The sequence below is a fragment of the Oxyura jamaicensis genome, chromosome 2, assembly GCF_011077185.1.
Source record: "Oxyura jamaicensis isolate SHBP4307 breed ruddy duck chromosome 2, BPBGC_Ojam_1.0, whole genome shotgun sequence".
Classification (NCBI taxonomy): domain Eukaryota; kingdom Metazoa; phylum Chordata; class Aves; order Anseriformes; family Anatidae; genus Oxyura; species Oxyura jamaicensis.
The window spans coordinates 90252351-90278996 of record NC_048894.1 but is presented as its reverse complement, the minus strand read 5'-3'; the positions used below and the strand labels follow the sequence as shown (position 1 = coordinate 90278996).

General features: G+C 37.3%; 1 protein-coding gene across 5 annotated transcripts in view; it reads left to right on the top strand.

Annotated features, from left to right (window-relative positions):
* Positions 1-26646, top strand: part of TMEM245 (transmembrane protein 245) — a 90544-nt gene that overhangs the window by 6992 nt on the left and 56906 nt on the right. For 2 of the 5 annotated variants that reach the window (XM_035319704.1, XM_035319708.1), the window contains exons 2-9: positions 3390-3507; positions 4763-4864; positions 5460-5567; positions 9424-9510; positions 10717-10926; positions 14995-15164; positions 19407-19430; positions 26014-26118. In XM_035319704.1, the coding sequence (XP_035175595.1) occupies positions 3390-3507; positions 4763-4864; positions 5460-5567; positions 9424-9510; positions 10717-10926; positions 14995-15164; positions 19407-19430; positions 26014-26118 (924 nt within the window). The remainder of the gene's footprint in view (positions 1-3389; positions 3508-4762; positions 4865-5459; positions 5568-9423; positions 9511-10716; positions 10927-14994; positions 15165-19406; positions 19431-26013; positions 26119-26646) is intronic. The other 3 variants (XM_035319706.1, XM_035319705.1, XM_035319707.1) reach the window with 3 other exon arrangements.

The following is a 26646-nucleotide window of genomic DNA, read 5'->3' as shown; positions in this document are numbered from 1 at the left end:
TGTGTGTGTGACTGCTGCTGACGGCAGAATACTAAAATGATGAAGTCCCTTTTTGTAGGGATTTGTATGGTGCCTAGATAGGTGTGTGCTTGAGGCAGCTTGCTTGGAAACGTCCTCTTCTTCTGATGCTCTGTAATTTGATTTTCAAAGTAAGTGATGATCGCATGCCGAAGTTTTGTTGTTGTTTTTTCCTAGTGGAAATATTATTGGAGGAAATGGGTTTCTGCAATAGAAAGCTGAACAGGGAAGGATAAACGACCCTTTCCTCTGCTTACCCTTTTCTGTTGTTTAAAGCTGGTTGATGAAGGAACGGGGGGGGGGAACCAGAAGGTGCTAAGCGTAGTCGATGGATTTTGGATGGCAGCTGTCGGAGATTAAGGCTGCTACTCAATGTTTGAACTATTTACTATTTTAAGGAAAAACTCATGAAAATCTTTACTTCTAAATGAAAATTTCATTTAAAAATGTTACAGGGAGGGAAGTGGTGAGGATTTTTTGTTTTGCCATAGCCTTGAAGCCAACTGGAAATAGGAAAATGTTTGAATTGAACTGGACCCAGAGTTTCCTCAAGCTGCTTTATGTAACTCCATTCAGAAAAAAGGGAGGGGGAGGGGGGGTAACAAAAAGAAAAAAAAAACACACACACAACACTTAGAGATGCCAAAGGCAGAGGGTAGAAAACTAGAAGAAGGAAGAATTGAAACATGCCATTTAAAACCTGGAAATGTTTGGGAGGTTGGCAGGACATATATCAGAAGTAATTGTTCTTCATTCTCCTCAGACTTACTGTTGTATTTATGATGGGATAGTTTCCGTGAAGTAGGTAAGAAGTTTGTTAACCGAGGGATGCTCAGCTGTAGCTGAATTAGATTATAAACTTTTTTTTTTCTTTCTCTGAGTAGTTTTCTTTCAGCTGAGGGAGCTTGAGCTGCCTGGGTGGACGTGGAAGCTGGCGTGCAGAAGGGGTGAGGCTGCATCCATAGCGGTGGGAGAGAAGGGAGCTGCCTCTGTGTTCAGCAGCAGCGAGCTGCTAAATGAGATCAGCTCAAAAGCCTCTCCCAGAGAGAGTAACTTGCTGACAGGAAGAGGGAGCTGTGCAGATAAAAAGTTTTACTCATCAACATAACCGTTGTTCGTTCTCATTGAAAAATGATGCCAAAGCATTTCTCAGATTTTCACATTCTCCAAGCTTTAACGACAACTGGAAGCAGACTTCCAGTAATGTTGAAAAGGCCGTGATGATAAATCTCAGACGTTCCAGCAGTAAAATTTAAAAGGGAAATCAAAACACTGAAGCAGATGCTTGATCTTAACATAAAAGCTGCAGCTTTTTTTTGCGGTGTTAATTTTGCCTCCAGTTGGCAGTTTAAAAGGAACTGAAGCCCCTCAGACTTGCATAGACATCTCTAGACCTGGTCTTTTAAATTTACCGCTGTAACCTAAAAGTGGCTGAAGAACCGTGAGAAGTAGTCATGCAGTCTTAATGATTCAGGGAGGTATGCAGCTTGCTTATTTATTTTTTCTTAATATGTCTAAAGGCAAATGAATATCTTTTTAAATTTACAAGAGGTGCTACAAAATGCAAAGGAGATACGAGGAGTGAGGTCTTTGCTGTCTCTTCAGAAAATAAGTGAGGGAAAGAAGAAGGAAAGCTTATTGGATTAAACTATCCTTCAGTTCTGGTGTATGGGAGTTGCGCATACCTGTAAGTATAATTGAGATTGAATAGGCATTTAAAATCTCAGAGTAGATGGGGAAAGTTAGGTATCTGTGACTGACTTCAGCTTGGTAAATAAGCAGTTATGGTAGCTGGTGTGTTGGCTTTTCATTCAGCTACATGCATGGGCAAAAGCAGTGGAATGTGTTTTGCTTTGTTGGCTGTTAAACATAGGTCTATGCCTTGTTAGTATCCTACTCTTGGTGTGTTTTAATCAGAAGATATAATTTATAGAGCTCACAGTGTCAATTTTTTGCAATTTCTCATTAAAGCCAAAGAGAAAAATTGTCTTTAGGCTGGAATATGCTTGATACACAGATGTTGTGTGGCTGATAGCAGGGAGCAGGACAGCATCTTCATCGGAGTTCTCTCTAAAACTGCACTGCAATACACTTTGTGAGTGAATTTGCTACGAACCTATGCTGTGAAAGGCATGCTGTGATGCGCTTGAGGTCAAAATTTATTATTATTATTTTTGAATTTAATCTTCATGTCAGAGTTTTACTAGTTTTAGGCTTTAGTGTGGAGTCTGCATTTGGCCACAAGTATTACACCGTTTTGTAACTACAGATAGGTGGCAGTGAAAAGTTGGACTGACCAGCTCTGATGTGAAAGATTAGTATGAAAAGGGTGTGTGTATGTTTGCTTATCACATTTCTTAAGTGATTTTTGAATTGCCTTAAATGTCTGAGTGCTCCTGCTGAAGTTAACCGGCTCCATCGGTGCTTGGCTGCAGAGCTCGGTGCAGTTCAGATTTCCTCCAGACCACTTAGAAATATCAAAACTATCATTATTTGTATATCTGTATTTATATAGATAAGAATTTTATAATAATGAACCACTCTTTAAAGAAAAAATATTTTCATACCTTTTTTATTTCACATCTTTTGCTGAGTAGCAGCTTTCTATCTCCTGCTGTCTCTTCGTTTCTGCTTTCTTCTTTTCACCATTTTCAAGCTTAAATCCTTCATCTCTAGTCTTATTTAGAATTCTCTGTTGTCATTTATCTGGTGAGCAGGCTTGTAGAAAGCAGTTACAAGCAGTAACAGCAAATGACCACGTCTCATTTGCTACCACAGAAACATTTTTTTGACTTCAGTTAAGTGATCTTTGATAAAATCACGTGTCACAAGTCATTTGAAAGCACTGCTGAGGAGCAGCAGTTTTTGCTGAGCTTTCTAAGGGCCATCTTTGGTATAAACTCGATTACTTCTTAGAGTGGGCACACAGGAACTGGCAAGCTGTGCCCGGCTAGGAGTGGTGCTCTGCTGGCTCTGTCTCCCTAAGGCCCCACTGGTGCTTCTGGTGGCCCCCTTTCATTGAGTCTCTGATCTTTCAGTGGTAGTTCAGAGCACCAGAGTTTGGTCTCAGCTGCAGAATCTTCCTTTGGGGTTTCTGTCACACAAAGCATGTATTCCCCCTCACGTTTCAGCTGCAATGAAGGCAGACCAAATGTTCATCTGGCCTCATCTCCTTGTGCTTTGCACAAACTCTGCATTTCCCTCACACGGAGCTAAAACTCCTGTAGCTGATGCTTCTTAAAGAAGCCTGCATTTGGGAACTAAAACCTGACATCAACCCCCTCGCAGTATCAGCTAGGGGGTGTGAACATGCACACAAGTGTCTGTATTGCAAGTATGAATGTTTATCTGTGTGTATCTTTCTCTTAAAGATATGGACCTTGGTGCTCGGTTACCTGTTGATGGTTTCATTCAAGTGGAATATAAGCACTGAGCGCTACTTAAAAGCAGTCTCCGTTCCTGTCTGGATCATGCTGCTCTTTCACTTAGGTGAGTACCAAGTTATTTTTCTAATGTGCCCATAGTGATTCTGTTGTCTTGAAATCAAAGCTTTTCTTGCTTTTTCTCTAAATCCCTCGATAGAGCCTCAGTCAAGAGCCTCTGCTCAGTAACTGGCTGCACGCGGCCAGCAGAGAGCCTTGGAGTAAGGACTGGGAAGAGCATCAAGGAGCTGAGCAACTTGTGCTTTCCACTCCTGCTGCCCAGTGTGCGTTTGCTGCAGTTTCCCTTTATGTGGCTCTTGCAGTAACAGGCCTGTTACTGACCCCTGACAGAAGGGGACGGGTTGGGATTTTTTTTATATATATATATATTTAAACTTGTCATTAACCAAGGCTGAAGCTGTAAAATGCATCTAATAGTAGGAATAGAAGCAAAAAAAAAAAAAAGAGAGAGAGAGAAACAAAAACCAAGTGTGTCATTCAGCAGTCAACAAGCATGTTGATACCAACAATATCGAATAAATTTACTGTGTGATCTGCATAGTAAGTTAATGCAAATACAAGAATATAGTAATCTGTTAGTATTAAATATAAGATTATGGTAGTATTAAGTTTGCATATTTAATATAACAATGTCAGATTATATTATCATACAAGAGTTTATGTTGGCAGCGTTAGGCAAATAATAAAAGGGTGTCGCGATGGAAGGTTTCAGAGCATACTTCATGATTAACTTTGCTTTAGCATCAGGTTTCAAGGGTTGTTCTGAACACATGGGGACTCTTGCTTGAGGTTTGAAGCTGCACAGAGTGGCTTTGCCTTCGCTTACATTTTGCCAGTCTTGGGTTTTCTGGAAGTACTAGCTGAAAAGTCAAAACCCAAGAAAGGCACCCTAGAGATCTAACAAGAAATACAGATTTGGGGTGGGGGGGATTTGTTTTGCCTCTGATTTCTAAAGTGTTTTTACTTTGTGTATATAATGCTGTTAACATAATGCTGTATGTTGTTGTAAAATTATTTTCTAAGGTATACCAGCATAGTTTAAAGTCACTGATGTTAGAATTGGTAACAACTTGATTTATTAATTCTGAAATTTGCTCATCTGTTTTTCCTATTCTCTTCGTTCCCATGAACGAAGAAAACCTTCTTGTCTTTTGACGCTTTTTAATTTCTCCCTAGAGTGTTCTTGTAGTTGGGGTACTTTTCTTAGTTTCGTTAATTACAGAGTTCATTAATGGTGTATGCCATCTTTTTATTTATATATATATATATATATTATTTCATAAAAATACTGCCTCTTTCAGCTTCTGTAGCAGGTTGCTGGAGAATTCCTGTGTTCCTGGTTATAGTTGTTCTGATGACTGTAGGCATGTTACATGAACAGCAGAATGGAAAGGAGTCTTCTGGTAAGAAATGAGTCACTATTTCTTCTGTTCCTGGTGGCAAAAGTTATGTGAAGTCAAGAGAGAGAATCTTGACTGTATTAGTGTAAATTCAGTATCATATAGATTGCCAGAATTAACAGGAAGATTTTAGTACGTTTGGTTCTAAGTGGTTTATGCATGTTGAAATGAATCTTAGGTTCTTCACAGAAAATCTTTGCAATCAACTGTTTTTCATAACAAAGTAATCACATTTTTCAAGGCCAGTCCCCCATAACTATGGAGTTTGGAATATATTTCAATAATTGTAGAGAATCCCATATGTAGCTTCAAGTGTAAAGCCTAGGAAATTTGGAATTGAAGGTTAACTTTGAAATAAACGATCAGCATGAGTTTTGTAGTGAGACAGCTCCATCCAGCAAGCTGCTTACGTTAACCACAAATTATTGGATATATCAGTTTCTTAAAAATACAGTTTGTATTTAGACTTTGTGAAAAATGTTTTTCTTCTCTTGTTATTTCTGTTGCTTGGCAGCTTCAGTGGATGTCAAGCGACAAATAAAAAACATTTTAAGAACTGAGCCTTTTTTTAATTTACATACACGTATATATTTTACAGGGGCAGAGCTTCCGGGTCAGATGATTTCCATTGCTGCTTCAACAATTGCCATGGCAATTTCAATGACAGAAGATGAGTCCAGTAATGAACGTTCCTCACAACCCTCAGGTGACTGAATACTCTGTAAGAAAATATTTGAATTTTCTCTAAAGGCATGAAATTAGAGGGAATTAAGAACAAATTTCGCAATAGTCCCTCTCCTCTTCATCCCTTCCAAAATAGCACATTTATACTTTATGAAAGTGGTTTTTCAGTTTTTAGAAATGTTAAGACGATTATAATTATCTAAGAGCTGTCTTCTGAATTGTAGTATGTGGCTGTCTGTACATTTAGAAGACCTGTCCTGCAGATTTTACTTTTTTTTTCAGGATGAGGGCATTTTCCCCCTAATCTTTATTATTTATTTTATTTATTTTCCTCCCCTTCTCTTTGACTTGTTGTGAGTTAAAAGATATAACTGGATTTCAGAAGTGGTTACAGTCAGAATGACTTTTATGTACATCACAGTGACAAAAAGCTTTGCTCTCCTTTTAAACTAATGCTCCAAGTATTTCCTTAGTGAGTTTACTTGAGAATGTAGCTTTAAGTCATGGTACGTTCACTTGCAATAACAGAACAAGAACTCTGTAAAAGGCTTGAAATAACTGCAAAGAGGGTGTTTACATGTCCGTCTCTGGTTTTAAGCCTTACTATAATTTTTCTGGGTAGGCCTTTGATGGAGTGGGATACTAAAAAATAAGCTATTACGGGGATGTCTGGCAATTGAAAGGTTTCATCAATTTCCTATAAGTAGACAAACAAAGCAGGTCATTCAACTTGACAGAATATGAACTTCCAAAACTTAAACTTCAAATTGACCATGTCTGAGCAGTCTTCTTGAAGTCAGGATGTTCTTTATGTTGTTTGAAATGTGTGAACTACGAAGAACAGGAAACATAGTGTGCAAAAGAGAATGCTCTGAGAATGTAATGTTAAAAACTTCTGCCTAAAGGCTAGTTTGCATGAAACTAAAAAGTTAATTCAGCTATCAGGTGTTAAACAGTTGATGTAGAACAATCTCTTCAGAAATCTTTTGGTGAAAAGTAAATGCACTTCCAAATTTTAAGTGTGTCTGTGTAAACTGTATTTGAAAAGTGCTTCTTTTTTAAATATAAAACAGGCAGCTTTAGACAACTTACTCTTTTCTTACCTTTGTCTTTATGTTACACAAGACTACCATGAAAACAAATACAGAATATGTATGTCCTGAAATTTGAAAATGGAGCATCTTGGTGACAATTTTATTATATTACTGTATCTTATCTTGGAAGTCAGTTGTTTTTTTTTTTGTTTTTTTTTTTTGGCTGCATTTTGGACATCTGGGCAAGTGACAGTCTCCCACAAATGTACTGTGTAAGTGGTTATGGGGATGGTTTTTTTTGTTTATTTATTTATTTTTTTAATTTACACACCAGTTGTAGTTTCTTTTCCTCTTAAAGACAGTTTCTGTTCTGATTTCAAGATGTAACCTTTCTTGGCTGAAAGAAAACTGCAGCAGCTTTACAAAGGCATCTTCTATAGTGAGTGGTTTTTTGACTTATTTTCTTGAGGCACATAACCTTTTTTTAAATCTCGTGAGTTCTGTTTTTGTTTTCCTTCACAACAGGAAAAGAACAAATACAGAGTTTGCTGCCCTCATTCAACAATTGTTAAAATACTTTTTCAACAGTCTCTTGGGAAGCAACATTTTGTTCTGTCATGAGTGTTTGCTTTGGTCATCTTTGGTTTGGATTTTCTGTACGAATGGTGATGAAAACATCGTTCTGGTACAGCAAAAAGTTTTTACCTGCAGGGTTAAGAATCTGTAACTCTTTTGCTTGTCCTCTGTCATGATTTTTGGATGTTTTGTTGTCCTGCTTTGGAACTTGTAGTTTTATACACAGCTATTATATGAGAAGTTTAAGACATTGGAAATTTTTGCCCCATTAATTTATCAGACTTCATGGGATCTTCCTTATGCCTACTCTAAGTATATGTCAGTAATTGTCAAGGTTGGTTAACTGCAAGTAGGAGGAGATAGGCATATACTGTATTAATTCAGTTACAGAACAGTCAGTGCTTCATGGTTATTGTTCTTGTGCTTCAGTTTGTTCATGAAGAAAACAGGAAGGAAAATAAGCTGCATTGATTTTACTTTGTTTTGTTTTCTTTTCCTGAACTCTATTTGGTTTCCTAATTTTGTAGTGGAATACTGCTTTTTAGTGTTGGGAGTGGGAAGTTTAATGATAGAAGGAAGGTGATCTAACTTACGAAGGTCCCAAAAATTTCCATAGTGTGCAGCAAATGCACCCAAGTATCCAACTTCAGAAGCAGGCACTACTGCAGTGTTCTGTTAGCTGCCTTGATTCTGTTGTCTTGCTGGCTCCAAATATGATAGAATGCAAAATCCTTAAATGTTTCCACTTCCCCACTCTCCTCCCCCCCTCCCCCCGCCCCATATATTCTGATTCTGGTAGAATTCTTTATTGGCTGTTATATTAGCTATTTGGGAAAGACTGTCATACTGTCATTACTCTGAGGATAAAAAAAATGCATTTTCAGGTTTTATCTCCAAAGCCACTATGGACCACAGTTTGTGAAATTTTATAGAATCTAAAGTTACTCTTAAGTCGAGATCCTGATAGTCCCTCTCCATTTGTGTTAATGAGGCACTCACACCTTGATTTGCAGAGCTCATCTTGTCAACAAAATGTGGCTTTTCTCATTTGTGGTGTTTTCTTTGGACTGGACCAGATCTGTGAACTGGCTTACAATACAGTCACCTGAGTGGCATTCCTGATGCTAAGGAGTCTGTGTGTTTGGCACGGGAAGAAGACTGGGTCACTGGCAGTGCCAGTATAGTTTAGCTTAAAGTACTGTGGAACTAAATTCTGAAAAAGATGTCACATCTTGGGATCCCCTAGGATTTTTATAGTCTCTCTTTTTTTTTTTTTCCCCCCCTTCTTTTTTTCCTGCCAGCTTATTCCCATCTGTGTTTTGCATTCTGTGTAGCCTCATTATGTTAATAGGGAAGCTGTAAGAGAGTGAGTCAGTTTAATTGGCACTACTCTTAACGTTACTGTTGCTGTTATTTAGTTAAGGTTTTCTTCATTGCAGAAATATATTGATAAACGTTTTAATTACGAAAGGAAGTAATATATTTTTTTATTTCATAAAGGTCATGTTACTAAATGCTTTTGGGGCACAAAGTGATAGATAATTTTAATCTTGAGACATAGGCTTCATCATACTGAATTCCTTTGTTTTGAATTTTGGCTTTTAGGACTTTCTTCCCTTTGATAGACATTTGAGTTTCTGTTTTTTGTCATATTACTTCTGACATATATCACATTTTGAGAAAAAATGTAATAAGAAAGGCGTCGAATAAATTGAATCGATGGGGAGTGTTCTCAGCTATGGACCTTCAACTTTCAAGCTTGTGTTTCTCTAGTGTTCTGTGAGCTGGATCCGTTTGTCTCTTTCTTTGTGTGCTTTTTTGCTTCTTCAAGGATAGACTGTGAAGTACAGGGGAATGTTTGACCCTTTTATTTCTTATGACAAAAAACACTTTTTCTATCTTTTAGGAAAGCTTCTGTGTACAGGTAACTTCCTATCCCATTATGGAAAAACTAACTTAGGTCTTTTTGTCCAAAGTGTAGTTCAAGTATGATAGGGCTGGCCTTCATTCCATCAGCTGGTTTGCCAAGAAGCACTCCACCTGAAGTATCTGCTATATTTGGCTGCATGCGGAGTTCTTTCTTTCAGGTTGCCTCCTGTAATTTCTTTGGAAATACTCAGAAGTTCCACCAAAAACGTTACCAGCATCCACTTGCTGTTTCTGTCATTGTCTCAGTGTCCAACTGGGTGGATCAGTAAATCTGCATTTTTGTATTAGTGTGTTTGGGAAGTGCTTATAAGCTCTAAAAATAGTTCCCCTTACTTGTAGAACACCAGTGCAGCTTTCTACAACAAACGAAGAATGCTCATCCAGTGTGTGAGGCTGCAGAATTTGTCACTTGCCACTACTGTACACGTATGACAAATCTGTCTTTTGTATGCTCTAGCTGTCATGCTTTAGTCTAGGAGTAGCTTTAGTGACACATTGCAGCTTAAATTGCATGTGTGAACTGTGAATTTTCTTGATATGCATGCAGTAGTAGTTTCAACAACAGTGTTTCTTCATGGGAGGAAAGTGTTGATGTGACACAGGTCCAGTGTTCATTGCTTACCTGCTGCAGTGTGTACCAGCATACAAATTACCTCTTACCCTTCAGCACACGGTAGCTTTTCAGGTGTTCTGGTGTTCCCATTCTTCCACAGTGGCCATAAATGTTTTTCAAGTAGTGGTGCATGGAAAGTTTCTGCATTTCTCCTCGCGCAGCTGAGCATGCGGCCTCAGTAAAAGTTAATAATGGTGTTCTCGGGGAGAGGTTGTACATGCACTGACTGAATACGGATTTGATATCATCCACAGCAGCCTGATGTTAGGCAGACTTACTAACTAAAAAGTTAAAAATAAATAAATAAATACTTGGTATGTTCTCTATACAAGAACTTCAACTTGGACGTAATATTATTGCCTGAAATGATTATTGGCTGTTTATTCTTAAGTACCTTCGATTTTAACCCATCAGCACGTGGTTTTTTGGATTGAACTTAATCTTTACTAATTTATGAAAGAATGAGAGCATTTGCTATCCACTAATCTGCGATTGCTTTTGTTATGAGTAGGTTATAGAAACAATTTAGGATCACAGTGAGCACTGTGCTTGCAGTGTTCAGAAAATGAAGTGTAGTTAAGAAGTTCGTAAGATATAAGCATCCTCTTCAATGTATACTATGTTTTGTTTAAATGAGCTTTGAGCAAATCTGAGGTTTTGTTTTGAGTACTTGAAGAGAAATATAAATGTATATTAAGACACAGATTTTTGCTTTGCTGCTGATAGTGAAATATATCTTGTGGTTTTCATGTTTTTGTGGTTATCTGCTAAAGTACATTTAGTTTGTAATGTACGTGCAGCGACAGGAGGCCTGTTAGAGGCTATAGCATCTCTACTCTGCTCCCTGCTGTGCCTGGCATGGTGTAGCGTGTTGTGGGAGAGCTTACATGGCCCTTTTCTAGCTCTCTGAAGTTCAGAATAAGCTCTCCGAAAGCAGAATAAGTTGGCTCTAGGAAGTATATTCTGTTCTGTGGTAACCATTAATGTGAACGTTTCCACTTTATTTGCTTTTGTTTTAGGTGCGACAGAAGGTGATCAGCCTCCACAGGCGTCTTCATCTTTCTCCTCTTCATCCTCTTCTGGGAGCAGACAAAGACCTGAGATTGGATCTTTTCTTAAAAAGAAGAAAACCAGTGATGTTTACTTCGTTACGCTTGTGTGGGCCATTGTCATAGTCCAGATCTGGCTAAATTTCTGGATTGTGCAGCTATTGCCAGTGCCTTTTGCAGGTAGTAATCGTTTACTAGGAAACTTCTTTAAAAGATGATTTTGGATAGCCTGAGGCTTTGGGTAGGAAGGAAAAGCCTGTAGGTTTATATGAGTTCTTTAAATTTAAAACTTTTCAAGACTTTCTGTTTTGAAGTGTTCAGAGTTTAAGTATGTGACAACGTTCTTGGTGAATTGTAGCTTCAAGTAGGACTCATGCGTGCTGTCTGTTACCATGTAGTGGACAACTCTGTCGCTGTAGAATTGCTTTGCCTGCTAACTGTTGTTAGTACATATAGTACCTGGAATAATTTAGCGACACACCTTACATTGTAAAAATACTTTGGGCTTGGAGTGTTTGTTTTTCTTGCTCTTGATGTCTTGTCTTTCGTGTTTTTGTACCTATAGAGAGAGAATGTTTTAGCTGTTACTCAGTATTGAAATACAGCTCATGCATCTGTTTTGATTTCCATTAACCCATTGCTAGGTTCTGTGGACAAGTCACAAGAGAAATTTGATTCTGATTCTAGCTCTGAGGTTAATTAGCTTTGCCACTTCACATCTACATGTATCTGTTCTCTTACATATCAAGAAAGAATGAAATATTTATGTTAGTTATCTGAAGAGGTTATTTTAATGCTGAATGCCCCTTTTTTTTGCATTACCCTTTTTTGGAGGGTGGGTGGGGAAGAACTCTGGAAATAAGATGAGCTACCATGAATGTGAAAGTCTTTTCTCTCATCATCCTTCATAAAGACAGTTCCCCACTTTCTTTCATCTTTCTCTAAAATATTTTCTCTAAACTCAAGATGTCAGCATTTTTTATATGTATCTAACATTTAAGTGTAGCTACTTATTCTCTTCCTAAGTGCTGTGGGTTGTCCTCAGGAATCAGCTGAAGTACCCATGGAGCTGCTTACTCTTTCCCTGTGCTGTGGTGTGCCCTGTATATGCTTACAGATCACACATGCTCTGAGAAGCATGGTGGAAGAAGCAGCTGGGCATTTGTCTGCGACGCTGGAGCTAAAGGGTGATGTTGGGCATATAAATTGCTGAACGCAGGCTAAAAAGAGTTTTTATCTTTGTTTCATCCCATTGCAGTTGCTGCAGAAGAAACTCCCCAGTTCTGGCGTCTGGGCAACATGGCAAATGGTGATGATAGAGTGGTCATAAGTCATAAAAATGATAAAGGGGTCAGAAAATCAATTGTAAACTAGCTAGGAGTGGAGCTCGGGTGGCCTAATTTATTGAAGACAAAAAGTCTTGGAGTGACATAACCGTTGTTTAGAAATACCTGCCTGGGTGGGAAAGGAAAATGGACACAATAGTTTTGCTGTTAGGCAGGTGTCAATGAATGGTTGGTTTTAAGTTTGAGACAGACAAATTTAGAGCAGAGCATACATCTGTAACCGAAATGGATGAACACTGCTGCTGCCAGTCCTTAAGTTTAAATCCTCTACCTGAACAATAAACTCAAGCCAAAATATAAATTAATTTTGAGAGTATTTGTTACCTGTTGGCCTAGCAGTAACACTGAGTATACTCGTAGTTGCTTTTTCTTGACATATAACTGATGAATGTAACTACATCATCAAAAATGTTATGAAAAGGCAGTATGGTGATGAAATTTAGACTGTTGGATCACGTACATTGAGTGTGAGAGGGCAAATGAGGATAACCTGGGCTGTTAAAAGAGAGCTGGTATTAAAAATATTTAGTAGTGGAAAATAAGAAGGCAAGTTTTCTGGTGACTTCCAAGTGTAGGGAGACAAGAACTTCTGAGACCTTGAGGAGCGTGCTTCTAGTATCTTTAAAAAAACAACCACAACAACAACAAAATACCTGTAAGTAGAAAGGGGTTAATTTTGCCCAGGTTCCTCATGCAGGTAGGCAGGATGTACATGAAATAGTATTTAGATTATTAGTAATATCTTGGTACCATTACCATTTTTCCTGGAAGTAATTTGTACTTCAATAGAATGAGATGCTCCTTTAAAATTGTTTAATTTAAGGTACAGAAAATACTTACTACGTAAAATAAAAAGGTGAAAAAAATGAATTTTGAATTCAAAAACGAAATATTAAACCAGTCTGTGGAACACTTGTAGCATTGGTTCAGTGATGAGAGCCTGGGGATCATGGTATTAGTCTTGTTTAAAGATCTTTGTTCACTTTTTTGCTTGTTCTGCCTCATGCATTTCTTTTCTTTCTTTTTTTTTTTTTTTTTTTTTTGGGTCACTTTCTGCCCCCTGGATGTGTTTGAAATGTCTTATTCTGCAGTATTTCTGTTCTTTTGCTCATACTTTTCTAATAACAAAACTCCTGACTCATTTCATCCTCATACAGTTACAGCTGTGTAATTGACTCTAGGACCTTTTGACATCACATTTGCAATGAGCATACTGTCAGTTATTCTAGAAGATACTTAAGCATTGATATTTAATAGCAGGAAGTTACATTGTCATTTCAAATACGCTGATCGCTTGTAGAATGCCAGCTTGCTCTGTTTTGCTGAGGAGCAGTTTGGGTATTTACCATCAGTTGCTTTGTGTCATACAAAGCTTCAACTTAAAAATTAGGTGCTGGCACTTGCACCGTTTTCTCCATTTTGTTTACCAGGTGATATTTATTAGAAAGCTTATTAGAGAGTTTCTTTCTTTAAGAGAATTAATCCTATCATTTGCCACATGGTGGTGCCAGAGGTAAGTAAACCAAACCTCTGAATTGTTCAGTGTGCTCTTCATATAAACTATTACACAAATGGCTTACAGATAATAGGCTTTTGTGGCACCTTGATAAATGCACTCTAGGAATTAAAAGTTAATCTTCGGGGCTATGTATGCCATTTTGGATATCTCCAAATAGAAATGTGATGAGAATTTTGGAGGGCAGAGGATTATTGTGGTGGTCAAGTGTGGCACTAAGTCATATGTTTAGTTTGGAGGAAAAAAAAAATCCTATTTAAAAGTATGTTTGAATCTAGTGGTGGGGTGTTCAGTATCAAATGTTGCAGTAAATGTGATATAATCAAAGGAGTGCTGCTGGTTTAAAAAAAATGGCAGAAAGTTATTTTACTTTTTAAGTACAATTTTTAATGTTGAGTGTAATTTTTGATCTATGTGTGACATTCACTGTTAGTTAATTTCTGGTAAAAAAATAAATAAATGAAGGAGAAATGACCTGAATGTGATTCTCTTGCTAATGGCTTTACTTTGTTTTCCTTTAGAATCAGTTGTCATTGTTTGGGGGGTTCAGCATATTTTTGTCTAGAGTTTTTTGCATCCATAGTTCATGGCAGGACAGGGTTGTGAGACCTCCAGATCTGTCACTGCCAAATATATTAATTGAATTGTATCTGCATAAAGCATTGAGTGATGATGTTTTTGTGACTGGCATGTTTTCAATGATACAGTAAAATCAGTTGTAATGCAAATGTTTGTTTATAATATGAATTAATGAACTTATCTGTTGTGATGTTACACTTGCTAGTGTTTTTTGAACATTTTCTTGCTTTTTTCAGTGATGAAAAGATAGGTATTTTGAGTGGTGTAACATTCTGTTGAATAATAAGAATTATGGCAGATATATCATGACTATTAAAGGCTCATTAGGTTCCAAGGAAGGTTTCCTATGTAGCATGCTTTCTTTGCTTTCACATTCCTTAATGTGATGCTTTGCAATTTTTGTATATATACTCAGTTAAATGAAGGAGACCAGTGACATAGAATTAGAATGATAAGCCTTATGCAGAAGTCTCTGGGTTGTATGTCATGGGAGGTAAACTGATGTGACTTTTTGTTTCTTTAATTAATGCTAAGGCTTCTCTAGTGTTGTCAAGAAGACAGGTTAGGAATGTTGGAGAAAAGCTATTTGTGGTAGCAAATAATAAAAAAAGTTTATATATTTATTTTGTCCGGTTTGTGTGTAAAATGAGGAGATTAGTAGTAAAACCACTTCAAAATTCTGAAAGTGGTTTCTAATGCAAATTAAAACTTAATCTTTTTCTTAGGTCTTTCAGACTGGAATAGACGTGTATTCTTGTGGTGCTCCTCTGGAATCACTAACACTTGATTGCCTTCTTGTTGTTGCAGTTTGGGCACTGAAAAAACTCGTGGTTCATTTTGGAGTTTTGAACTTCATGGCAAACCGCTGCAAAAGTTGGTGGCAACTTGTTGAAAACTTTGTGAAGGAGCGTCAGGAAGCTCTTGCTCCACGACCCATCAGAGGGCTTGGAAGGGTCATGCTGAAGCTTGACAGTAAGGTATTTGTACATATTTTCCTAAGCAACCTGAACATTCATTTTATTGTGCTAACTGTGTGCTGAGATGCTTTAACTCTAAAATAAATGTCTGTCACTAATGGGCATGTCTGTCATGCTTAAAATATATCCGTCTTACCACGTAATTTAGGTCATGTCTCTTCTGTCACTATTCACACTGAAGTACATGTTTAAACTTTGTTCGATAATGCACGCAAAGCTTGACAGAAGTCACTTCTAAAAAGTTGAGTTAGCTTTAGAGGAATCCTTATTTGAGTGATGCAGACTTCCTACAGTTCACTCACTTTACCTGATTACAAAGATTTTGAAATTCAACTCTGTGAGCTTGAATATGAAGAATGAAATGTTAATACTTTATTGTGCAAACTTAATCTTATAAAGCAACCCCCTTCTGGAAGGTAGGACCTGAACTAGTTCAAACACATTTATTTATACGATACGGATGAATAGGTGGTGAACACAGTAGCATGGTACAGAAGGGAGGCTTTGCTCTGGAAGAGAAGAAAAATGTGGAATAAGTTATTGGGAAGATCCATTGAATAAGGCTTCTGTGATCCTGTCCCTTCTCCTCTTCTTTTCAAAATGTACCTGCATCTGCGTTACAAATTGAAGAGTTGGAAAGTTCCATAAAATTTAAGATGAGTCCTCCAATCAGAATTTTAAGTTTTGACTTAACCTGATAAAATATTTCGTTTGTAATAGTTTTGTTAGTGTGTGAGAATATACTTTCCGTAACTGTTTTGTTGAATTATTCTCTGCTTTAGAAAAAAAAAGCTGTTATCTCAGACTCTTCAGTAAGTTAAGGGCTGTATCCTCTAAGTACATTTGTCAGAGCATCAGCACCTGGGCAGATGCTTGCAGTTTATACCTCTGAATTCCAACAGGAAAATAAAGTGCTTGAGCCCAGATCTAACGGGTAAATGGATGCCAAAAGGTCAACAAAAGCAGTAACTGGCTGTAGGAAATAAGTAACTTCTACAACGTTCACTGAGGAAGAATTTGAAAAAGAAAAATCTTTCCAGAATACAGCTATGAACAAGTTAAATGGGGTTCTGAAAGACAATGGGAAAGATTAATGTGTTTGAGAGGGGGAAAGCTTACAGTATACAAAGGTTTTTACTAAAAGCTTTTGTTTTGAAAGTAAGAAAAATCTCTAGGCACAATAGTGCATATATTTTCTGTGTCATCAACTCTAGTGTCCTGTATCATCCAATTCTGTGATACATGGATCCTTCCTAATTCCATTAAGTCTTTTTTCCTTGAAGAAGGTAGGGGTTTTTGTCCTAATGTGCACCAGAACTTCCACTCTCCAGCTTAAATGTATACAAGGTCAGTTTATATTTTATGTTATTGTTGTATAAGCAAAAGATCAGTGTTGACACAATACATGTCTCTATCTTCCCTTTTCCCCCATTTTTTAGACAACAGTCATATTCCTTCTGTGTCTGTGCTGTATGTATTAAAGCAACCTAAGCTCTCCGGGTCTTTATAAGAAAAACGTTTGATATTCTGCATGATGCTGTCATCGTTGTTTGTGACAATTCTAAGTAAAATTCACCTGGCTTTGTCATGGGTGGCTGGAATCGTGGGCTTCCAATGCTTGTCACACTAACGCTTTCATATTTTTAAGTTCTATTGGATATGTTTATTCTGTGCGTTGTAGGATCGTGGATGAATTGTATATCTGAGAATTTGGGAAGCAATGCCAATAGGATTAGGTCAGTTTCTTAACTAAAAGTAGTTTCAAAAAACAAACAAACAAAAGAAACCTGCTATACTACTTTTCCCATTGTTCATCAACCTCTGGTTATCACATTGGAAGTACAGACAAATTTGAAGTGAAGTTCTGAACAAGCAGAAAGAAAGGGCATTGCTTTTCATTTTCATTATAAACGGTAGGTCAAGCTGTGTCTATGTGTGCAGGCCTGGTTTAAATGTGGATTCTAGAAATACAGTGTCAGAACTATGTTCTTTAGTCCCTGATTGTGGATTTGCCCCCTGGAGCTGACAAACAGCAATTCAGACATGGGAGGCATCCTAGAGGAAGGAAAAGGTTTCTGTTGTCATCCACCTAATCACCTTAAGTCTTAGTAGTTATAGTATGCTTAACAACGGTCAAGAACTAGTAATTTGCTTCAGTCTGATAAAATAATAATTAGAAAAAAAAGTCTTAATATTTTGGCTGTACTTTTGATTAGAGTTTGCTAGAGAGTTTAACATAATCAGTGCATCAGCTGCACGCACTAGACCTTATGTTAATTAGGATGTGCTGTTATTTTGCATGCATGCTTTCTGGTAGACTTCTGCAAATCATATGGTTAATATAAGGTGCTTTGAGATATAATGGACTAGAGTATTATATGTGGAGGACTGTGGTAGATTGTACTTAGGGTAAAGTCAAAGTTTGGTTCTTTGGGTACAAAACGTAGCATGTAGTTAAAGCAGGAGGTAACTAGGCAGAATTTCTACCACTGCATGTGCTATTCTAGGAAATACTTCCATAGACATATAAGGTGTTGTATAAACCTTACTCCAGTAATAAACTGAAAAAGTCGCTGTAGCCTTATTCATTTTGAATGACCTGAACATTAGGCTTAAGCTATAACCTATTTTTAAATGTAGATTGATCACATTTATAGAATTACTTAAATACAGGGATTGGTAAGATAATAGGCAGGTAGAGTCCCCCATATTTTCTCTGATAAGCCTTAATAGTAAAATGATTATTATTTTTGACATACAATGTTATTTCCTAGTTACTGTATTTATCATCCAATTCCAGGAGGCTGAAATTACATAAAAATACCAAAATGACTTCATTTCACATTCTGCTAAAGCTCAGAGTAAGACTGGAGCTCTAGCTTTTGTTGCATTGTGGTTGTTAAGCAGAGTAATACAGCCATGAGATCTACTTCTTTTGCCCCCAAAATAAGCCTAATGTACAGCGGATTTTACTATTAATATATGTAAAAGTAACATTAGAGGCAAAAGTATGATGTTGAATTGGTAAACATTTACATTTCTACGTTTTTTCAGTAAGAAGTAAAAATAGAAACAAATTGTACAGTGGCAATTTGAGGCTTTTGAAGTGTTGTCATTGTTTTTCACTACTGTGCTTCATTCTATGAGTACACTGAAGCCGTACAAGTAGGTAGGAAAACTGGGTGCTTTGTAACATCCATTATTTTCAGATTCCCTGGTGTTCATGTTTCTTTGTATATCCACTTCTTGCTTCTGATAAAACTTAATTAACGTTCTGAGTGTTTTTTTTTGTTGTTGTTGTTTTTTGTTTTAAATTAGATAATGTCCTTAGGTTTTATTTTTATTCAGAGCTAATATGATTTCAGGCAATTGGTGAAAACCCCAGATTAATTAAGAGTTTAATGATCTTTCTTATTTTCAGGGAGGAACAAACTTAATATACTTGATCTTAACCTGTAACACAGATGAACAATAACATTAAAGCTTTACATTGTTGTTGTTATGCTTCTATTTGAATGGTAATAGTTAAGAGTATAGTCCTGCATAAACTAGGCCTTAAAATGAGTGTACTTGTGTGCGCTTTGGTGAGAACTAGTTTAATAATAATGATGTCCATACATTTGTTTGATCTACAGTTTGCTTTGTGTGTATATCAGATTTAATTATGTACTTGATATTTCTTTCCATGCTGTGACATTGAATATGAATGTTGTAATATGAATGTGGTACTATTTTTTTTTAATAGTAATTGACATAACAAGGGTGTTTTGAAATACAGACAAAATGGCCTGGGTTGGAATATTAATGTAGTCAATAAGTATCTCATGTTAAGTTTTGTTATTTTAGTAACGTGTACTTCTCAAAAGTAGAAATCCTACTCTGAAATGTTAGCTGTCAGTATAATGAAACTGGAATTGCCCAAGTTATGCTGATTGCTCTGTTAATATAATTAAAGTTGTTCTTATTTGTTATATCTCCTCTTTATTTCAGAAAGTACATGTTAATAGTAAAATCTATATTCTTGCATTCAAAGTTTTTATGCTCTTCTTGCATTCAAAGTTTTTATGCTCTTTTCCTGTTGCAGTTTACCTTTGTGTCTGGAATGATTTCATTTTCATTCTGTGGATGACTGCCTGCCTCTCATTGCTTTCCCCTCCCTCTATTATTGCATTTTTCAATAATTTTCCACTATGTTCTTGTCTTTTTTTCCCTTTTCTTCCATCTCCCTCTGCCACTGACAAGCTGTGGCACTGGCTTAATAAGAAGGTAAATAAACCGAACAATTGTGATTCCAACTAATGGATTCTGCGGTTTTGGGGAGGGTTTTTTTTTTTTTTTTCCCAGCATGAACTCCTTAACATGCCTTGCTTCTTAGTTTTCTCTCCCAAGTGTCTCTTTTCCAGCTCTTGATATAAGCTACTGAAGGTCATATAATTCTACCTGATCTCTTGTCGTCTTCTAAAATAAATGCACATAGATACATGGTTTGTACAGCAGAATATTGCTTTTCAAGTGGTAGTTTGATTTAGCTGCACTTCATCTTCAACGTTTATGTGCGTAACAAAACCAGTGAATTCCCTGACTAGAGAGCTGTCCTCTGCCCAGGAATGCATCGGTTACCTGAATTCACGTGGGCGTGCTGAGTGAGGGTCAGGGCTTGATAAGCACAATTGTAAAGCTAGGAACACAGGTGCTTGCATACAGAGCATTGACTGGTTTCTCTCATTGCTTTTAAAGCGCTTTTGAAGTGTCATGTTGGCCTGTACATTCAGTGATACTGAGTGTAGCATGAGTGAAACGAGGGTACCCATCGTCTCAGAGCTGAGGAATCTAGTGACGCTCTCTAGGAATGATGGCTAGTTTTTTTTAAAAAAAGAAGTAAAAAAGCAATTGGTATAGCTAACTATTTCTCTTTTTTTCTTTTTTTTTTTTTTTTGCTTGTATTTTAAAAGTACATGATATGTTATGTGTGAAATGTACTCCTCAGTTGAGATTGCTCATCTTAGTCCACTAGGACTAGCTATTGGTCTTGGAGAACCTGCATCTCAAGAGAAGTTAAAGCTGAATCAGTCCATGTTTGGCCTCAGGTGTGACTGAAATCTGGAAAACTCCTCAGTACAGCGATGTCCGTGTGAGGCTTGGGTAGCGCAGTTGCTTCAGAGAAGCAGGAAGCTGGAGAAGGTTGTCTGTAGGATGTGTTCATCTGAAGAACCTCAGTTTTGGCAATGAAAATCGAGTCCGTGATAAAATATGGAAATGGAGAGAAGAAAAAACTAAATACCGTATCTGCAAATGCAACTTTTACAGTAGTTGTGGGTGAATCAGAGTGGTTCCTTAGTTTATAAACAGCATTAATCTTTGATCAGCCACCTATCAATTCTATTCAGTAACAATTAAAATAGAAACCATATATCTGCCTTGGATGTTGTGAAAGATACCCGAAATACTGTTGTTCTGAATGGTGCTGAAAACTAATGGAAGTGAGTAGCACATGCAGGCCCTAAAGGACACACTCACACAACCCTCCAAAAGGTTCTCTTAACAGAATGGGTGGCCAGCTGTTGCCTGCTGTGGGAAACAGGTGACGAGTGATGCTACAACAGCATACTTGTGTGTTTCAGGAATAGTGTAGCCAGCAGGACCAGGGAGGTGATCGTTCCCCTGTACTCAGCTCTGGTGAGGCCGCACCTCGAGTACTGTGTTCAGTTTTGGGCCCCTCACTACAAGAAGGACATGGAGGTTCTGAAGCTTGTCCAGAGAAGGGCTACAAAGCTGGTGAAGGGCCTGGAACACAAGTCCTGTGAGGAGCGGCTGAGGGAGCTGGGGTTGTTTAGTCTGGAGAAGAGGAGGTTCAGGGGAGATCTTACTGATCTCTACAGCTACCTGAAAGGAAGGTGTGGGGAGCTGGGGGTCGGCCTCTTCTCACAGGTAACTGGTGATAGGACTAGAGGGAATGGCCTCAAGTTGCGCCAGAGGAGGTTCGGGTTGGAAATGAGGAGACATTTCTTCTCAGAAAGAGCAGTCAGGCGTTGGAATGAGTTGCCCAGGGAAGTGGTGGCATCACCATCCCTGGGGGTGTTCAAGGAAAAGTTGGACGTGGTGCTTAGGGACATGGTTTAGTGGGTGACATTGGTGGTAGGGGGATGGTTGGACCAGGTGGTCTCCGAAGTCTTTTCCAACCTTGATGATTCTGTGATTCTGATTGAAGTAGCACATCAGCTGAGTAGCCATAATGAATTGAGCAAGTTAGATTTTTTTCCCATAGTTAATCAGTCAGCTCAGGGTTATATAACTGTGTTTCTGTGTTTGTGAATGAGAAGGTAGAGTAGCTTGCTATATCATTCCGTTGTAATTGTCCACTGAAAGGGCAAACTTTGAATTTTCTTTTGCCCTTGAATATAGTTTGGTTGTTTTAAGGTTGCATTTTTTATTTCCCAACTTAGAAACGTTTCTGCTATGTGAGTGGTTTATGATCAATAAACATGTACACCTGTAATCCTTCATAAGTGTTTTGATTAGTTACTGGTTTGTTTGGTAAACATGATTTGACTGTAATTACTTTGAACTCTAAAATACTTAAATACCTGAGTTTGTTCAGAGGTTCACATTATTGGGCAAAAAACCTGTGGATATAGTTTCTTAAGAGTCTTTTTTTTTTTTTTTTTTTTTTTTAGTTTCTTGGAGTTACTTTGGAAACTACTGCTTCGCTTTACAGTTCCATAGTAGGAGGAGATCCTGAGGGTTCTTTAGTGTTATACACGGTGCTGACTTCTGTGCACAATGAGCAAGTAGCAATAACATAATCAAGATGGAAAAAAAAAAAAAAGAAAAAGAAATACTCTATCAATTCTTGAGGTTTTTTTTTGTGTGTGTGTTAGTTTTTAATTATATTTTTAAAATTGTACTCTACCAGAGGCAAAGAAAAGAGAAGACTTGTAAGACAGAACAGTGGATTCAGTTAAAAGGTTGTTTCCTTTGTGCCTTTCTCCTTTTTGCTTCTCTGAAGGGAAGTACTTCAGTGTACACTAGCTTAAGTTTCTGATAATTCCCTGAGAAACTAAAAATATGCCACGTAGAGACAGAAGAATTTGAAGTGATTGTGTCTGCTAGTAATAAATCTTAGCTTTTTTTTCATTGCTGTTCTAAGAGCTTGTGTCAAGGAACTGCTTGAAACGTTTTTTAGCAAACGAGTGTAATACATAATTATGTTTAACATGGCGTATATGCCCCAAAGTAGATAGTAGGTTCCACTGGGCTGGCATGATCTGCTCTTCAGGACATTGCACATGGCAGGAGTCTTTATAAAAAAAAATTACTAAATGCTGTTGCTCTTGGAGGGACAGTGGTGTGAGTAGACTTGAGACCTCACATAGCTCGTTCTCCAGCTTTCCTAACTTAAGTACTCATCTGGTTCATTTCAGCATAGTCCAGAGATGCGTTATGATTACAGGCTTCCCCTCGTTGTCATCAGGTGATATTAATAAGATGATATCAAATATTAAGTGAACTAAAGGGGAATGTTAACAAGTCTAATGGCTAAAAAAAAGTATGGAAAAAAATGATGATAGATGGTGCAACTGTTTTAAAAAATAGTTCTTGTAATTTTGTGTAGATTTAACTGAAAACAGAATAGATATCCAGATATGTTTCACAGTATGTATAATGCAGTAGGTGAAATGATTAAAAAAAAAGTTCTGATGACTATGCAGCGTGAGGACATCAAAATACGAATCCATAGATGATGTGTCATACTGCATAACATAGAGAACCTGTTCAGATAGCATGATTCCTGGATGCTAAGCATGAGCAGAACTTTTATTACAGCTAAGTGTAATAGGGTTAGCATCATCTGCAAGTTCAAAGCAAGGAGCACTTACAGATTATTGAGAAGCATTTTAACAGAATGCAACTTGGCTTAAAAGCTTTTTTCTACCTTGAGCTAAATTTTAAAAATTAAAATATATATATATATATAAAAACTGATATCTTTCCCTTCAAAACCTTGACAATTAAAGATAGCTCTTTGCGGTCAGTTTATCACAACTCAGTAATGTTTCAGTTTGGTTCTATAAGTGTGACCTTCTGTAGCTTAGGAGCCTGGTTTTCCTTACCTTTGCGTAATTTTGGATGTTGTGGCAGCATCAGCTTTCTGCTGTTGACTAACCTTTAGATGAAGAAGCTTTGAACTGAATTTAAAACTTGATCTCTGCCTGATGCTTAGCATTTAGTCAGTACATGTTTGTATTTGTGTGTGTGTCCACAATTTACAGAAAAGATGGAAAGGGAGGACCTGATTCGGTGGTAAGTACAAGCACGCAGGGATTTAACTTTCTAGCTTACATGCAGTACTAAGTTAGTAGTTATGAATTATTTAGCACAAGTGTGCCAGGGTGAGTGCTTCCTACGGAAGTACTGTGGGTAAACGCAGAGGAAGGAAGGGAGGTTTGATAGCAAACAACTTAAAGGAGAGGGAGTAAACATAGCCCTAAATTAATGTTGCGCATATGCTTTTACTTCTGCCATACTCAATCTAGTTCAGATTTTCTCCTCTGATTTCTGTATACCAGTTTTTTAGCTTGGTGGGCCTATGTGGCTGAGGTTTCTGATTATGCTAGTGCAGCATCACCGCTGCCATTACGTAGTTAACTAGATTAAAGGCAATTCAGGCTTCTCGTGGGCTGCAGCTGCACCTCAGTGGCGGTATAGGCAACCTACAGTCAGGATCATCACAAAGAGATCCCTGCTGGTGGTGGTCCAGTTGAGAGAGTCCTCATCCTGGTCTTTGGGAACTTTGTCTTCTTCTAGTAGTTGCTACCATGCTGAAACACCTAAAGCATCCAGCCTCGGCTGTACCGCGTTTCCATCTGTTGGATGCCCCTCAGTGAAGCTGATTCCAGTGTTATATGTAAGACTAACTAGTGGGTTTCTTTTGTCTCTAATTTAGAGAGCAATTAGTTTTTAACTTCAATTAAGAAATAACAAGGGCAGCTTTGATTTAAGTTCAGTTTGAAGCCCACGTCTAAAAGTTTCCCTTCCCTGGCCGTCCAGTGTTTTTCAGGGATAGTTTTTATTTCCGACCTTTAAAGCAGAGGCTTTTATTTTTGCTTCTCTTTCTTAATCCTTAGCTGTATTTGAAGTTTGGAAAGGCACAGAAAATCTTGTTTTCAGTCTTATTTCCAAAGAGGTAACAGCCCAGGTACGGGCTAGTCAGAATTTTTCAGAAAGCTGTGGTACTGCTGCAGGCAGGTAGCCTCCCCCCCAGCACTGACAAGGCATTGCTGATGGCGGAAACATTTCAGCAATGGGGAGAAATGTTAAAAATATCCAAGGCATAATATTTTGCAGATTCATTTCTGCAGGTTGTGTAGATTTTGTTACAGAAACTCGCTAGCTCAGCACTAGTTTCTTTTAATAGGATTTTGATTTCTTCTCGCTTTTTTTTAGTATTTTGAACAACAGCTCTAAAATGCTGAATATAATCGTGATAATTCAGATCAAGCCAGGAGTTGGTTGTGAAAACTTGAAGTTAAAAAAAAAAACAACCGAACAAACTTAATGTTGTATGTTAACTGCTTAAATGTTTCAGGATTGGCTCAGGGAAAAAAAAAATGCTTATTTTTTTCAAATAGGAGATATAACTTCTTTCTGGGGCCAATTTTACATGAAGGGATATGGCAAGTAAGGAGGAAAAAATAATGTAAACCATCTGCAAGCTTAGTAATTTTGGAAGAGCTCTAACCGATAAGTTATTGTCCTAATCACTGAATATTTATTTAACTTGTGCTCACTTGGAAGTATTTTTTTCTCCTGCTTGTTGTTGATGACCTTAGTTCTCGTAAAGCTCAAATTTTACAACTGTATTTTTTCTGCAGTAATGCCAGATGGAATACAAATAGCCTTGGTGTTTGAACCGCAGAAGCCAGAAAAATGTGCTTGGTCATATTTGCATGAGCTTTCACAGCTTTTTATGTAAACAGCCAATTGGTGTATGAGATAAAGCTCAGCTTGTACTATCTTGCGTAGTCACGTAGTTGAGCATTTTTCTTGTTCTGAATGACATCAGCAGAATATCTCTAATCTGAAGTGGTATCGCTGTTACTTGTGCACATGTGCCGAATGTGCCTTCCCGTGAACCAACAGAAGAACAAGTAACGTCTATTCCCTCTATCAGTACATTCAGCTGACTCATGTTTATAATACTGAGAATCCTTTCAAGATTGAAAGCAGATGGAATGTCTAGTGCACAATAATTGCCCTGATCATTAATAATTTAGAAAACCTCCAGAACCTTTTCAGTTCAGAAGATGATAAGCAGCTTTAAAAATCTCATAATTTGTGGAAATAGATCTGTAGTCATTTAGAGGGCTACCAGCTTATTCACATTCAAAAGTCATGGTTGTACTTTATGGTATACCTCGTGTTAGCTTCCATGTAAACTTCTTAAACTTGTTAACTTCTATGCAAATAGCTTCTGTAAGCTTCCAAGTGGTAAAGGACAAGAAACAAAGACAATCCTAGGGTCATAGTTGAGATGAGTGCTAGTCTTGTTAGGTCTATTAAGTACATGTTGAATTACTGCTTGCTTTGCAAAGAGCTTGCTGTGTCTTGTGGTAATGTGTAAATGTTGTTTGCAAAATCACGTGTCATACCATGACCTTAATCATGCTAACATTGCTTGTTAATTGTTCATCTCAGAGCTTTGGCATTAATGCTGTTTTATTAGAGCCTGATTTTTGCACCCTGATTGTAAATAAAAATAACAATACGGTCAAATAGCATCTAACATTGCTTTCATTACAGATTGATTTATATGCCATGATTTGTTTTTTCTTTTTTTTTTCCTGCACAGATGATCGTGTGGTTGGAGAAAATGCTAGATAAAATAATCAGCATTTTCATAATATTTTTGCTAGTAATAGGAACCCTTCTGCTAGCCCTGCTCCTTACTGCAAAGGTACAGTGCGCTAAGGAATGTAATCATAGAGCTCATTGTAAAAACTGAACGAGTTACTGATGTTTATGCAAAATTGTGTAGCTTAAAGAACTTTTTGAAATATTTAGCAATTAAATGTTCTGTAGTTGAACTCATATTAAAATGTTGGAATGGTAAAAATAGATATTTGTATTTATATAGAGACAAAACCAATATATAGAGAGATTTTGAGATCTGAAATTTATTCTAATAATACGATTGCTAGCTTACATATTACACTAAGTTTTGTTTTGCATCTGGTTAGTTTTCTTGTAAATGGCAGAGCTACTTAGAATTTTGTTCTTTTTAATTTACCTTGCATCAAAAATTTATTTGCAAAATGCTTAAAGTGTATTTGTCCATTTGTTTGTATAATTGCCTGTACTGACCCCATGCTATCCCATTTGGATTTTAAATGTGCTGAGATTCATGAGAGATGTTCATTGCAATCGATTTTTGGTTTGTGGCTGTTTCTTTTCTCACCAGAAGAGGTCACTCATGTCTCTCTTT